The sequence below is a fragment of the Dermochelys coriacea genome, chromosome 4 (assembly GCF_009764565.3).
Source record: "Dermochelys coriacea isolate rDerCor1 chromosome 4, rDerCor1.pri.v4, whole genome shotgun sequence".
In the NCBI taxonomy this organism is placed as follows: Eukaryota; Metazoa; Chordata; order Testudines; family Dermochelyidae; genus Dermochelys; species Dermochelys coriacea.
In genome coordinates this window covers 95,396,969-95,413,409 of record NC_050071.1, presented here as the reverse complement: position 1 = coordinate 95,413,409, position 16,441 = coordinate 95,396,969, and the positions used below count along the sequence as shown (strand labels likewise).

The 16,441-nt window shown below is 39.1% G+C and overlaps 1 protein-coding gene across 1 annotated transcript in view; it reads left to right on the top strand.

The window, feature by feature from the left end:
* The window catches only part of GABRB1 (gamma-aminobutyric acid type A receptor subunit beta1), a 251,244-nt gene that overhangs the window by 135,333 nt on the left and 99,470 nt on the right, over positions 1–16,441 (top strand). Inside the window, exon 4 of the mRNA XM_038399630.2 lies at positions 5,418–5,638. Within this exon, the coding sequence (XP_038255558.1) occupies positions 5,418–5,638 (221 nt within the window). The remainder of the gene's footprint in view (positions 1–5,417; positions 5,639–16,441) is intronic.

Here is a 16,441-nt window from a genome sequence, read left to right as displayed (position 1 = left end):
TGGTGGTGGTTTTGTGAATGACATTTCCAAATTTCCTTTGCTTTTATTAAAAGTCATTTCAAATGCCCAAAATCTAAACAAAACATTATGTTAAACCAACAATTTTTTTCAGCTTTTTTTTTGGCCAAGAAACCCAAAAAAATAATGTTTCAGGTTAATCTAAATGAAGGATATTTTTGATGTTTTGGTTTGGCCAGTGAACCAAAAAATTGATTATTCACACAGCTCTAGTCAAAATACCCACTCCAGAACTCTTTGTGTTTTGACTCCCCGCAAACTGAGAACTCACAAGCAAAACATATCCCATATCCTAAAGGAGATATTGATCAATTACCATAAATTGAATATCTGAAAAAGCAAATCCTGGAAGACTGATAAATCCAGTAAGTGCCTGCTCCATATGGAACAAAGCATCCTGTTAAGATCAGCATTCTGGGTTTTAATCACCTTTATATATTGATTGTTACAGCATGTAATAAGAGAGTCAGTGGGAGTTCAGTGTAGCCTTCTAGTTATTTCCCTTCCTACTGAGGCATGGATAACATGTAGGTATTTAAGAAATGGATGTTTCTATCTTCATCAAGTAAATGATCATTGAAATACTGAGCCCTGAACCACTAATTAGAATTTGTTGACCAGTGGCAGACTAAGTCACAGTTTTATTTTCTCAAATGCAATTTAATTAAGCTTTAACATGCATACAAGTTAGAATTAATACTATTCATGCTGCTATGAAGCACAGTGTATGCTTGACATGTATATCTTGGGAACCAACGGCCTTATTAAACAAAATAAATCTGGGAGTTTTAGCTTCTCATGCATAAGTGCAGACAGAATCATTCATCTTGCATTCTCAGAAAGGTTGGTATCTTAAGTCTTGTAATGTTGCCAGAAGGTCACAGTTCTGAGCAAACAACAATCAGAATGCTACCTAGACTTAAAGGAAAGGTGCCATTCAGTTTGCAGCAGCTCTAAAGGACTTATACAAAGCCCACTGAAGTCAGCAGGAATCTTTCCATTGATCTCAGGGGATTCTGGATTAAGCTCTGAGAGAGCATTTGGAAATATAGATCAACGCATTTAGCTTCAGTACATCTGTTGTAGCTCATTCAATATGATTGGGACCAAGGTTTAGAGTCTATATTTTCTTTCTGATCTGAAAAAAACTCACTTTGTGCAGTCTTATATTTAGAACTTGATGATGCTCTTGCTCAGCCTAATGACATTTCACTACATATTACATTTTACTTCAAGTGGCATTATTGAGCCTAACAGCAAGATAAAACAAAGATGTTTATCCCAAGAAAATAATCAATTAACACTATTAAATAGACGGCATTAGATATTCTTCATCCTTCTTCTGCCACTTCCAGAAAGAAAAAGGATAGGCTGGAAAAATTCGAAACCCTATATCTTGAAATTCTAATTATTTCTCTGCCCCCACCCTCGCCCCAGTTGAACTTTTCTCCTCCTCAACAGTTCTCTTTGTCATTTTTCACACTGTTCATTTTCTGCTCTGTTTTTCCACACCTTTTCATACCTTAATTTTTTTCTCTGTGCCCTCTCGTGTGATCATAGTCGTTCCTAAAGAAATGTGAACCCAACATCAGAGTTCAAGTTGAACTTTTGAATGCACAATGTTGGATTGGGTGGGAAACAAGGAAAAACAAGTTTGCTAGGCTATTTTTTTTAAAAGGACAACTTTAATTTATTTTTCTAAATTGAATACTATTTTTTTAAAAATAATCTAGTTTCTGATACAATCCCCTTTAAATGGTGTGGCCCGAATTTTTTTAAAACTCCATTTTGTAACAGAGTTTTTATAAGCATTTGCTTGTTTCCCTGCCAATGCTTTCAACTGTCTTGTTGTCAGCAAGGGATAGTGGACAGGTCCAGGAGCAGCATCACCAACTGCTCATCCCTGTTCCCACCTTCCTCCATCACATACTCCTGTCTGCCTGCCGGTCTCTTCTGCAGCAGTAAGCAGAGCAGCACTGAGATAAGGCATCCCCTGTCCCTTTCTTAAACTCCTCCTCATATTTCATACAGAAGTCCTGGAAAGTGAAGAAGTCCTCTCCTATTATTCCCTCTGTCACAGACTCCCATTTCTTCCTGACGCAAGGCATGGCCCCAGAAAGTGAACTGGGTTTCATTAGCTACCCCTTCCCTATCCCAAATAGAGGATTGTAGAGGGAAGACTGGATTTACCATGACCCCCCATCTTTCAGTCACTTCTAAGTCCTATGGAGGAGAATTTAGGGACAAATGGGTTTCCCTACTCTGCCATACACTTTTTGGTCTCAAGCCTTGTGCAGTGGTCTGGGAAGTGAAGGATGTTTCCTGACTTCATGCAGCTCCTATCACTCCCTGGTTGTGTGGAGAGGCCCCAGGAAAAGAGAAACCCTCCTGCCCTCAAGCTCAGAATCTGTGGTGGGTCTCTTTTGTTATTTGGAAGCACCACTCTTGAATGGCCTTGGGAATCTGTGCTCCCCACAGAATGGTGCACAAGTGTGATGCTGTTATGCTGGTGCAAGAGACAAGACATGCAACTTGACTGCCAACAAAACAGAGACTATACAAATTGCTGTCAAGAGTACAATGTAAACTGGAAAAGAAATATGTTTTCATTAACTTCTCTCCGTTGTAGTGATCTTGTCATTTGTAGCTATAGAAGGCACAACATTTTCAGACAGAAAAATGATTTGCAAGTTGGCCGTATACTTTTAATGCTCTTCATAACTGTGCATTAAGAGGTGCTTGTAGATAAAGAGTGCAAACACCACATTATGGTGCCTTATATTTCTTCAAAAATTTACAGTCCAAGTTAGGATTTGGTAGCCTGACAGGCATAAGGCCCTCTCTCTCTGTCAATCTGTTTGGCACAGACTCTGTAATTTTGCTACATAGTTATGGCAGTGAGTAAAATGACCGAGCACTGGAAATGGGGGGAGGGAAACTTTAACCATCCATAAGCTGCAGCTGTAGTTATCTTTTAAGAGCCCGAATAAGTGCAAAATTCTTGGGGTTTTCCACTTTAAAAAACTGACTATGCTTAAAAATCAGCAGATTCAGAGGTGGGGGAAATCAGATGGTCTTCAGAAGCCTTTTGAAACAATTTTCTTTCTACATCAAGCTGAGGTCTCCCGGGGCCACAATATGGTAGTAAATAGAAGATATGAATTCCCTTCATGCAGATGCTTTTGCCTGGTCTGCACAAGAAAAATCCATAGTTAAGCCAACCTAAATCCCTGTGTAGACAGTGTTAGGTCAATAGAAGAATTCTTCCGTCAACCTAGCTACTGCCCCTTGGGGAGGTGGATTACCTACACCAGAGGTGGGCAAACGTTTTGGCCTGAGGGCCACACCTGGGAATAGAAATTATATGACGGGCCATGAATGCTCATAAAATTGGGGTTGGGGTGCGGGAGAGGGTAAGGGCTCTGGTTGGGGGTGCGGGCTCTGGGGTGGGCTGGGGCTGGGGCTGGGGAGTTTGGGGTGTAGGAAGGTGCTCTGGGCCTGGATCGAGTGGTTTGGAGGGCGGGAGGGGAATCAAGGATGGGGCAGGGGGTTGGGGCATGGGGTGAGGCTCAGGGGTGCAAGCTCTGGCTGGTGCTTACCTCAAGCACCTCCCAGAAGCAGCGTCATGTCCCCTCTCTGGCTTCTATGCGGAGGCATGGCCAGGCAGCTCTTCCCGCTGTCCCATTCACAGGCACCACCCCTGCAGCTCCCACTGGAGTGTCAGAGGGGGCCATTGGAACGCGTAGGAGCTGGAGGGGGGCCATGCCACTGTTTCCAGGAGCCACGTGGAGTGGCCCCCGATCCTTCTCCACGGCTGGAGCACCAGAGCGGGGACATGCCACGGCTTCCAGGATGTGGAGCGGCCCCTGACCCTGCTCGCTGGTTGGAGTGGGGAAAGCCCCAGACCTCACTCCCCAGTCGGAGCCCGAGGGCTGGCTTAAAACGACTGTTGGGCCGAATCCGGCCCATGGGCCGTAGTTTTCCCATCCCTGACCTACAACAATAGGAGAATCCCTCCCATCAGCATAGGTAGCATCTACACTGAAGCACTACATGTGTGTCTTTGTAGCGTTTTAAGAGTAGACAAGCCTGTAGTTTTCAGGCCCAGAAAAGTCTCAGGACCAAAGTGAATCCTACATGATTATAAATGGTGAATTGGGATTGGTGGCCTTAATAAATATTGTTGGGAAAGTACCTGACCTTGTGCTTTGAGATAAAATATTTACTATCTGCTAAAGGGTGTAGGGACAGCATGCCCTCTTGGATTGTTTTAGAGTGGAATGTGGAAGGTGAGATAACACATCAACAAGAGCTCTGCAAGTGTCGGGCTTGGCTATTGGCTGACATCAGGCAAAAGCAGCTCTCTTCATGTTGAGGATAAACCTCAAGAAACATGTAACACATGATTTATGGACTGGAGTCCCTTAATGTTACTTCCTAATGCATGTTTCAGAGTAGCAGCCGTGTTAGTCTATATTCGCAAAAAGAAAAAGAGTACTTGTAGCACCTTGGAGACTAACAAATTTATTTGAGCATAAGCTTTCATGAGCTACAGCTAAGTGAGCTGTAGCTCACGAAAGCTTATGCTCAAATAAATTTGTTAGTCTCTAAGGTGCCACAAGTACTCCTTTTCTTTTTCCTAATGTATGAGTGCCAAGTATTCTATTTCAGTGACTTTCAACCTTTCCAGACTACTGCACCCCTTTCAGGAGTCTGATTTGTCTTGCATACCCCCAAGTTAATCTCACTTCAAAACTACTTGCTTACAAAATCAGACACAAAACTACATAAGTGTCTCAGCACACTATTAATGAAAAAATTGCTTACTTTCTTATTTTTACCACGTAATTATAAAATAAATCAATTGGAATATAAATATTGTACTTACATTTCAGTGTATAGTATATAGAGAAATATAAACAAGTCATTGTCTGTATGAAATTTTAGTTTGTACTGACTTCACTAGTGCTTTTTATGTAGCCTGTTGTAAAACTAGACCAATATCTAGATGAGTTGATGGACCCCCTGGAAGACCTCTGCCTACCGCCATGTACCTCTGGTTGAGAACCACTGCTCTATTTTATGTGGAAGGAGACACTGAGGCCTATTGAAGTTTCCAACAACTGCAAGGATATTTCGGTTCACCAGCTGTAATCAGAGGGAAGCTCAACATTAACGTATACAGTTCAAGAGTCACAGATTTGGTTACTGAATCGAGATCTACGTTTGCTACAAAGTTTCAGTGATCCTTAAACTTTCAAGTGTGCTATTAATATTAATATAAATGTATTCAATAATTAAGTATTGAACTTAAATTATCAAAACTAAAATTATAGATATATAAACTATTGTGCAAAATAAACAACTACTAAAATACCTTTTTTCTTTTTTGCTTCCAGGACTACACACTCACAATGTATTTCCAACAGTCCTGGAGGGACAAAAGGTTGTCTTACTCTGGAATACCTCTGAACCTAACTTTGGACAACAGAGTAGCTGACCAGCTCTGGGTGCCAGACACATACTTCCAAAATGACAAGAAGTCATATGTTCATGGGGTTACAGTGAAAAATCGAATGATTCGACTGCATCCTGATGGAACAGTCCTTTATGGCCTACGGTATGTAGTATTTTATCTTACATTTCATGGTTTTTTGGAATAATTATACACAACACTGTAATAGCTATACAGCATGACTTATCACCAACATATTTTCCTTAATTTTGGCTTATTCTGAAAGCTTTACTCAAGTTCACTGGGGCTATAGGTTGAAGTAACTAAAATATCCACCTACAGCATAGGAACCATACTTAACCTCCATATTTTCCACAGTACAACAACACTACCATTTATGTATTTAACTATGACTGATGTGAAAGCCTAATGCCGCCACATCTTTTGGCTCTTCTGAGCATGTTGGTGCTGCTAAGGAGTCTGGCATTACTGTGTTACTCAAGCAATAAAGAAGTATTGATTGGAATGAGTTTTAGAGCTGAGTATTGCTTAGTAAGGATGCAGTGATCTAAAACCAAGAGGCAGATGAAAAAGTACAAAAATTAGCTAATCCAAATATGCACTATTCCGTGCTCTCCAGTGATGGAATTTTTCATGTGTGTTTGGCTTGATCATTTAACATGGCTGGTTCAGATTTCCTGACCCATTTGCCCATCCACACAAGAATATGCTCTTAGTGTACTACAAGCATGCATATCAACTGGAGTCATCAATATCTTGCAAGCACTGAGAGAAGAGGTAGGTAATGGACATTTTGCCTTCACCAAGTCAAAAGAACTGGGTTTGGGAGATGTGGATAAGATCCACTCAAAAAATCAGTAAGCAAAGAGGTATGTGAGTGGTTAAAGCATACAAGGATAGTTCATCCTGTGGAATTATTTGTAAATATTTTCTTGGAAACCTGGATGTATTCAGGCATGAATTATTTACCATACAGCTTTTATTTTAACTTGTAACTAGCAAGGTCCATAAGTGCTTTTATTAACATACTGCTCTATATCTAATTACATCTTCTATGCTAATAGGCAGATTGGACCAGATTCTGGCCCCTCTTTTGCCCCACACACTCTGTTCCATCAGTATAAAGATGCCACAGCTGGCTAGATGAGGATTCTCCTGGTGTAAAGTGGCATAGGGCTCACATACATGCCCTGGCATTGGGGCAGGGCTGGAGAAAGGAGTTGTGCCTATTATGCTTGGTGCTATAGGGTTTCTGGGCTGCATAGGCAGCCTTGGGGAAGCCCTGGGGGTGCTCTAAATTATGCCAGCAACTCTTTCAGTGCCCACAGCTCCCATATGGCACAGAAGTGGCATTAAGCCACTTCTGTCCTGTTCCTCCTAGGCTACACCTATTCTGTTGAACCTCTGAGAAGATGTAGCTTAGAATCTACCCCATTGAGAACAGAGATATGTTTGCTGCAGGAGATAATGGACACACTGCAGGTGGAGGGCAACAGAGCAGATATGCAGTTACATTTTGTGAAAAGTATTTACCCTGAGTGAAAGGGTGTTTTTGTCTTATTTTTCTGTGAGAGTTCATTCAAGAGTGTAGTGATTGGCTGGTTTCATCCATTATAGTTATTGGGGCATTTAGTGCACTGGATGAGATACACTACATGTTATTATAGGCATGAGTAGGACCCATGGATTTTGAAAAGCATGTTGTGGGGGTTTTTGAACACCATAGCAATGGAGATACATCTGCGGGTATTGCATTGATTGGTAGGGCAAAGTGTGGTGCAGGTCTGAGCTGGTGTGTCCTGGTCTGTGGGGAGCTTGCTTCTAATGACAAGTGATGATGTTGGGGGTTTGTTTAAACAGAACAGAAATATCTCTACGGCTACGATGATCAACACCTCCCATAATACACCTTTCACAATCAATGAGTGCTACACATGCCTACTATAACACATGGCGGACCTCATCCATTAAATGCTCTAATATCAACTATGTGGGTAAAATGAGAATCACCATTCTATCAAATGGACTCATAGAAAAGTGATAAAAGACAAGAACACCATATCAACAGTGGGCAAACACTTTTTATAAAATCATCACTTCATATCTGACCTCTTAGTCCTCATCCACAAAGGAAACCTGTACAATACCTTCAAAAGATGAGCTGAGTGCTTTAATTCATAGCTCTGCTTGTCATCAACAATCATGGACTTTATAAAGACACTGGATTTATGGCTCATTATAACAATCCATAACCCACTAACTCTCCTTTGACCTATGTCCACTTCATCTTGAATGGTCTCTTGCAACTTGTGTTAATTCCTTATATGTTCCACCCTTATATTTAACTGTGACATTTTGTAGCTGTCCAAAACCTGAAGAAGAGCTGTGTAAGCTAAAAAGCTTCTCTCTTTCACCAACATAAGTTGGTCCAATAAATTATATTTCCTCAACACCTTGTCTCTAAATATTCTGGGACCAACATAGTCTACAATAACATTGCAGGCAACAGATCAATGAGTGTATGTACAAAAAACTGTACTTAGAAATGTAGTGTGTGTGCATGTAGAAACAGTAACATACTGATGTCCTTTTACAGAGATAAAAATGCTAATGTCTTACTTTTTCCAATTATTTCCAAGAGACTGTATTACAAATACAGAGAGACTACAAATTCACTTCCCTTGGATTATTTATCTTCCTGTCCCCAACAATGAACATAATAAAACAAATGCTGGACATAAAATATTATACAGCATCTGTTCAGAGAAAAAAGCTGTTTTGATTGTTCTTTTATTCTTCATCTCACGAAAGTGTCTATATAAAAGTATCAGGCCTTGTTTATGCAAATAAGCTGCATAAACTGTTATATCAGGTGGAAGATGCAGCCTCCCTTTGAGCCTTTCATCTGTGAGGTCCTGAAGGAGGTCTTCCTCTCACAGAAACACTTCTTTGTCACGGAGCCACAAAGAGGCTTCAGCTGGAGCTGCAGAGCTGACAGAAAACAACCTTGTTTGTTGACAATGTAAAAGCCAGGGAGCGCTACTGAAACCATAAGAACGTTCCAAATGAAAGGCACCACATAATCATTTTATTCTGAAGATGATTGGCAGGGGAAGGTTCCCAGTATGTTGGGTGGGGCAGGGAAGGGAGAGAGACATGAAGCTTGAACATCAAAAAGACTGAAACTTAGAAGCAGAGAAATATGGGAAGAACATAGTCACAAAAAACCCACTTCTATATACTTTAACAAAAAAGTTTTCAAACACTGATTTTCAGGAGCTTTCTTTAAACTCACTAGAGGCTGTAAAGGGACTTTGATAACATTCCAATTTACACCGTCCAAGAATCTGGCAAGCATCTTAAACAATGGAGAGCCAGATTTACTGAGGTATTTATGTGCATAAAGATGAACGTAGGGCCAATCCTGGGTCCAGTACTATTCAATATTTTCATTAATGATTTGGATAATGGAGTGGAGAGTGTGCTTATAAAATTGGCAGAGGATTCCAACCTGGGAGGGGCTGTAAGCACTTTTCAGGGGGAGGGATTAGAATTCAAAATGAGCTTGGCAAATTAGAGAGTTGGTCTGAAATCAACATGACGAAATTCAATAAAGACAAGTGTAAAGTACTTCATTTAGGAAGGAAAAATTCAAATGCACAATTACAAAATTGGAAATAACTGGCTGGGAGCTAGTACTGCAGAAAAGGGTCTGAGAGCTGTCCCACTCTACTCAGCAATGGTGAGGCCTCAGCTGGAGTACTATGTCGAATTCTGGGTACCACGTTTTAGGAAAGATTTGCACAAACTGGAGGCAGTCCAGAGGAGAGGAATAGAAAATGATAAAAGGTTTAGAAAACCTGACCTATAAGCAAAGGCTAGAAAACCTGACCATGTCTAGTCTTGAGACAAGAAATTTGAGGAGGGACCTGATAACAGTCTTCAAACAAGTTAAGGGCAGTTATAAAGAGGATGATGATCAATTGTTCTCCACGTCCACTGAAGATAGGACAAGAAGTAATGGATTTAATTTGTAGCAAGGGAGATTTAGGTTAGATATTAGAAAAAAGCTTTCTAAGCGTAGTTAAGCTCTGGAATAGGCTTCCAGAGGAGGTTGTGGAATCCCCATCACTGGAAGTTTTTGAGAACACGTCGGACAAATGCCTGTCAGGGATGGTCTAGGTTTACTAGATCCTGCCTCAGTGCAGGGGACTAGACTTGACTTCTCAAAGTCTCTTCCAGCCTTACATTTCTGTGATTCAAAATACATGCCTATCTACATTTTTACCCACTCTGGCCCTAAGTGGTTAAAGTTCACCAGAAGCATTCTTTCTGAAAGCAGAAGTCCCTTCCAATGCAATTAAAAATGAAACAAAACAATTCAGACGATTTTACCTATTTTTAAAAGTATTCTTCTTAAGCAAGTGGATGATCTCATTCCAGTTCCTAACAGAAAAGTATCCACACTTCCCAAGACCACTAGCACCACTGGTCCCAGCGAGCACCATTGTTGGTAATTTCATTAGAAAGGCTAAGACTGAATGGACATGGAAATCCAACAACTTTCTGACTCCTTGAAGCAGTCAGTCCAGGTCATCATGGAAGCAGGGCAATACAGGGATATTCATGATGTACCTCTTCTGTACATGGAGGACTTCAGGCTCCTGGTCTGTCCGTTAGCACCTTTCTTTTCAACTAAATTAATTTAAAAGCAAATTTTTAAACTTTTAAAAGCATCTTATATGATAAAGAGTATCAATGGGGGTAGGAGAGGAAAGGGGACTGAGCAGAAAAACACTCTGTCCTACTGCCTCAAGAGAATGAAGAAGGAAAAATTAATCCAGTCTTTTTTTTAACTTTTGAGAGATGCTCAGATACTTCAGTGACAAGTGTCACATAAAGACCTGGATGGATTAGAGTACATTAAGAAGCAGAAGTACCTGGACTTGAATGGTTTTCAGTTCTTCTCCTAAAGAACTAATAATATTTATATTACTAGGAGTTAAATTTCACAGGTACCCTCCACCTCATTCTGAGTAATTGTCTTCAAGTGTAAATTCACCTCTTTCATTTGATGTCTGTTAATACGTATATTTAGTTTAATTTAAATTAGTAAATTCCTTTATAGACACTAAGATTCCCATATGGCCACCACTCTAAAGCTCTCTGGAAGGCAACTGTGGGTAAACACACAGCTCACAACATCTAGAGTTTAGTAATATTACCTTCTCTTAATTTACAAAGAAGAGACCAAGAGACCAAAGAGTATTTTGATGCCAGCGACACTGATTTGCAAGAACAGCAGATAGTCACAGGCATGATGCTTGTAAATAATGTTAGTCATAGAAGGTAAGAAGGACTTTACTTATTGACTTATTAACATTAGATGGTATATACGTCAGGAATTTGTTTTCTGAAGGAGAACAAGGTATACCACATATTCTAAATTCTAAGTACAATACTACAGGAATTTCTTAAAGCAAGTACAGGTCAAAAACCAAGTCAAAGTATTTTTGACATTTTTTGTTTTCATTTTGTTTTGGAACAGAAAAAATTTCAAAGTTGTAAAATTTCCCATGAAACAGAAAATCTGTTTCCCACTCAATGTTAGCCATAACTTAGACATTTAATTGCTTTCCAGTGTTTCAGAGTAGATTTTTAGAACAATGTATTGTTACTCCTTTTGACCCTAGTGGTTTGTCAAAGTTCAGAGCCCTGAGGATATTCCAGGAAGGAGTAGAAATTGGTGATGGAGTCTGGTATTTTCTTTGATGTAATCTTATTTACAAGAAATGTAAAAGTCCTGTTTCTCCCGATTGAGGAGAAACCAAAAACCAAGGGATAGCTTCTTTGCTTATAGCCCAAGTTTCTTTCAACCACCACAGTCAATCCAGAACTTTGCTCTAGGCTTCTCCAGGGTCACACTGTGCTTTCAGGCTGCTCCTTAGCTTTCTACACCTCTGGCCAGATCGAGGGGCAGCGATCGATCCAGCAGGGATCAATTTATCATGTCTAGTACAGACGCGATAAATTGACCATTGATCGCTTTAGTATCAACTCTGGTACTCCACCTCAACAAGAAGTGCAAGGGGAATTGATGACAGAGCATCTCCCATCAACACACCGCAGTGAAGAAACCGTGGTAAGTAGATCTAAGTACGTCGACTTCAGCTATGTTATTCACGTAGCTGAAGTTTCGTAACTTAGATCGATCTCTCCCATAGTGTAGACCAGCCCTGAGTCTTTCTCTGGTAGGCTCTGTGTCCTACCTGTTCACACACAGACACACTTACCCAAAAACAATCCTCAGCAAAAACCCGTCCACTTAGACAGTCCAAAACTCCTGAGCAGGTTCACATAACCCTTTTGTCTTTGGGGAGAGGGAGCTTGTGATTAGATTATCCCTACAGTTATGTTAACTGAAGGGCACATTCACACCCATTAATCTCAACAAGGTTTTAACTCAATCCAGCATTTCACCTACCTCATAATAGTATTATGCCATATATAAATTGTATTCACCTGAAGGAATACAACCAACCTTTGAAAATTATTTCAGGAAGAGAAGGACCATATCTTAAAACAAGTTTGAAAGAAAAACAGAATACCATTCAAAATTTTGGATTAATGTATGTTATTTGAAGATTATCCAACTATGTGAGCATTAATTCCATCTGGTCAAATATAACTTGATTTATTATTGCCTTGCAACACCAGAAGTTCACCAGATCTGTATAATGTATTTTTATAGTCCACCATTGTAGGGGAACATTTTAAAAGTTATAAATTAAATACAATCTAAAGTATCAAATATGCAAATCTAAAATTAAAGGATCATGTTATTCCTTATGTTGAGATAGCAGCAAAATATATTTTACTAGGATTTGTATGGTTTCCAAGAGAGAGGAGACTTTGCCAAGAAGACTTATGACAAACTTTGCCCATAGTTGTCTTACAACAATGGAAATAATGGCAAGAGAACACAGTGAAAAGCATAATTCAGTCAACCTGAAAAACAAAGACATAATGCACAATGTATCTTGGATCCATTTGGTACATTTTTTAAAAATGTGGATAAGATAGGATTGACAAGTAACACAAATTGCTTCACAGTCAAAAAAAAGGGATCAATTTCTGAACATCTTAACTATGGCTTAATCTGTGCAAAATAAAAGGCTCAAATATCACGTCCGTTCTCTGACTATATAGCCAAATACAGTAGTTTGAAAACTAGTAAAATATACCTCTATACATATATACAAAGTAACATGTTTCTACTTATCAAAATCAAGCTTAAAGTATATTAGCAGGAAAAACAGATATTAAATATTTGTTTATTGATTATTTTGACCCATCATGAGTTTCCTGTCAGATTCTTCAAACATCTGTGAAACACTTCAAACACTTCCTGTCAAACACTTCAAACACAGGTGGATGGATGCTACACAAACTGTATCAAGTCTATCAGGGAATACTAGGACTTCCTGATATAGAGAGATATATTCTGTTAGTGGCAAACTGGTACATCAGTTGTGAAAGAGAGAACAATGCACCCATAAGGAAATGGCTGAGAGCTTGAAGAACGTGGTTTTCATTTGTTAAACAGAGCATGTGGAGAATGTGTTTTCATTTGCCTTCAGACTTCACATGTCTGTAATTCGCTTCTGCTGAAAATCAGTTTATCAGGTGAGTTATGCTTAGAGGATTTCTTCGAGAAAACCTTCTAAAATTTTCTTTTTGAAAATAGGTAATGGATTTGCCTTCCTCTCTTTGTGTATAGAACTATTCATCATTTCAATCCTTTAAAATCGTAATGCGTATGAGAACCATATGTATCTTCAGCAGTGATATTCAGATTAGCTGAACTCACTGGTGAGTGTGTTACAGGTCCCACTCTGTGCCTCATTCAAAGAGGAAATGAATCTGTCACTGTCCCAGCTAAGTACCTTTGGCTCTTTAGCCCAAGCTGTGGCAGCTCATGTTTTTAGCTCTGGAGGTCCCTGCTTAAATCACCAGTGTGCCAGCCAAGATGGGGGCCACCACATAGTTATACCTGTATATACACTACTCAGTCATGAGCTCACCTAGTTAAATAATAATAATTGATCATTTGTATTCCAATAGTGCCTAGAGATCCCAATAAAACTCAGCTTCTTATTGCTCTGGGCAACTAACTGTAGAAACAGATAGTTATGGACAATCCCTGCTCCTAGATGCTTACAGTCTAAAGCCCCATTCCTGCAAGTCATGGCATGCAGGAGGACCCTTCTGCCCACATCAGACCAGATTTAAGACAAGATACAAGTGAAGGTGACAAACTGACAGAGGAATGGCTACAGGAAGATGTTTCATAGATGGAGTAATTTTTTGAGGAGATAAAACAAGCAAAATTAAATATCAGTAACTCCTTGTGGCCACCTTTCTTGATGATAATAGTTCTGTTATAGCCACTCATCCTACATTGCTTATAGATCATATGAATGAGGATTTCATATGAAAGGGCATGAACTGAATGACATAAATGCCTCATAAAAGAGAGGAAAGAAGAATGAAGAATGGGAGAAAAAGGCTGCTAACAGAGAAGAGATTCTTCCCTGAGAATACAGCAGAGTCTCCAAAGTAAGTCTCCTGGGTAAAAAACAAGCATTGCAATATATTAGTGAGCATTTAGCAGCTGCTGCGCAGTAGATGAGTGTAAATAGACTATCATCAAGCCTCTCAGAGAGAGGCAATGACCTGCAAGTTTCACTTTCATTTCTGAAAATGGAACATCAGCCAGGCGCTGCTTGAACAAGACAACCCTAATTATGCTGCAAACAAGATTTGAATTCCCTACAACTCATTAGTTCTCTCAGACAGGTCCTTAAACTGTATCTATAACATGATTTTAATGCTTGATTTCCCCCAGGTCTTCTATTCCCATTTTCGGTCCAGAGTCAAATGTTTATTTTCAGACTCAGATATGAAAGATTGCTGACACTTCTTAAATGAGAAGTTGGAATACTCAAAGTTCTAAATAACATTTTGTCTGTATCTCAGAGCTAGGCAGTTTGGCATTAATACAATGTACAATTTAAACAGGGACAAAGAAAAACAAAGCAAGATTAATAATTCGGTTCCACATGAATAAACAATACAAATATAAACACAATACATTAATATAGTATTAGATTATCTTTATGAAACTCTACTGCTTCACAACGTGTTTATTACATAGTAGTACTTCTCTTATTTGACATAACTCTACAAAAAAGGCCCCTTAGCTATTATTTTAAAATATTCAACTGCCATAACAGAGATGGTTTAAGACAAACATGTAGGGGCACTTAGCTACTCAGTTCCAGTGTTGAATATTTCTGAACTCCCCAACTCACTGATATTATCTATCTCCCCGTGCAACTACTACTTCTGGAAATGATTAGCCATAATGAGGTGTAACACACTCGAAATAGTATTCAAATAACTGCTCCATCTGAAGTCACAATCCTGGAAACACTTATGCACACGCTTAATTTTAATCCCATTGATTTCAACTGAAAACATGTCAGATGTTGTGACCAAATATTTTAACTATGCCCTTATATGTACATATAATATTTATATAGATCTAGATATATTTGTTCTTACATTTTTATTTAATACGGCACTCAGTGTCTTACTAGGTTAATATCATATAGCAATATTTCTAATTTATTTCTTATGTTGTACATTATTGTCCAGTATTCCTGCTATAAGTTAGTAACAGACACAGTTTATATTTCAGGCCTCTATATTTTTCCTTTTTTGGTGAACAAATTTAACTTTTTTCAAGAATTTTTTTGAAGCTGCAATTCAGGTAAAATTAAACAATCCTTTGGGGCACTATGTCTAAAATTAGTTTTTCTTTTGATTTTTCAAAGCTCAGATTCCTGAAATCACAAATCTTTATTTTCACACTCTCATATGTACATTCTTGTAGGACCCAGAAGAGCAACTCTGTAATTAACTATACTTTTAAGGGTTTTTTGTTAACTTGTGGTGGTGTGTTTCATACAACTTCCTACACAGTATCAAAATGGCAGCTTCCATGTAAAAGATCCTTTTTTCAGTAGCCCTCCCACCCCTGTCCTTGAGCTCTTTGCAACATTTCAATATTATCACCTGACATCACATGCTTCTCATTACTATTACTCTTTCACCATTATAACCAGATCCAGTTCTTTACAGTGAAGTACTTAGTTTTGGACTATGATACAATCTGTGGATATGTGAACCAGTTCAGATAACAAAAGGAATATAGGCTCAAGCCTCTGACCAAAATGCAAAATGAATCTGGTGGGTGGGTGGGTGTGTGTGTGTGTGTGTGAGAGAGATACACACACACAAATCAGGTTCAAATGAAGTGAAACACACACACACCCCTCAGTACTTCGTGGGTGCAAATACTCCCAACTATTACTAGTTTTTCCATCTAGTCCCCTGGAAGTACCAGGAATACCATTACTCTGATTTGAGAGATTTACAGAGCAATTATATTTGGATATACTATATGTATCTGAAGTGAACCTCACATATTTTTAGTGTTGCCTATTACAGCAACAACTTCCATTGATAAACAAGAACAGAATTTTGTCCAGCGTATTTTAAGAATGAACACACTGCACATACCTCAGAAGTGTCAGGCTTCTTTTTAAAAGTTCATTTTAATTTCAGAAGTGCAAGGCAATTATTACTGAAACTGCATGATCACACTCTAGCAGTGTTTTCTGTTTTCTTAGGTCCTGATCTAACTTGCATTGATATCACTGGGAGTCTTTCAACTGACGTCAATACAATTGGACTGGGCATAGTTTAAGACAGATGCAAGGGGCTGGCTCAGATCAATCACAATTTTTTAGTGTTTGCTTTTAGCCATCCCATGTTATTGTTATTTATTATTTGTATCATAGTAGCGCACAATACAATTGT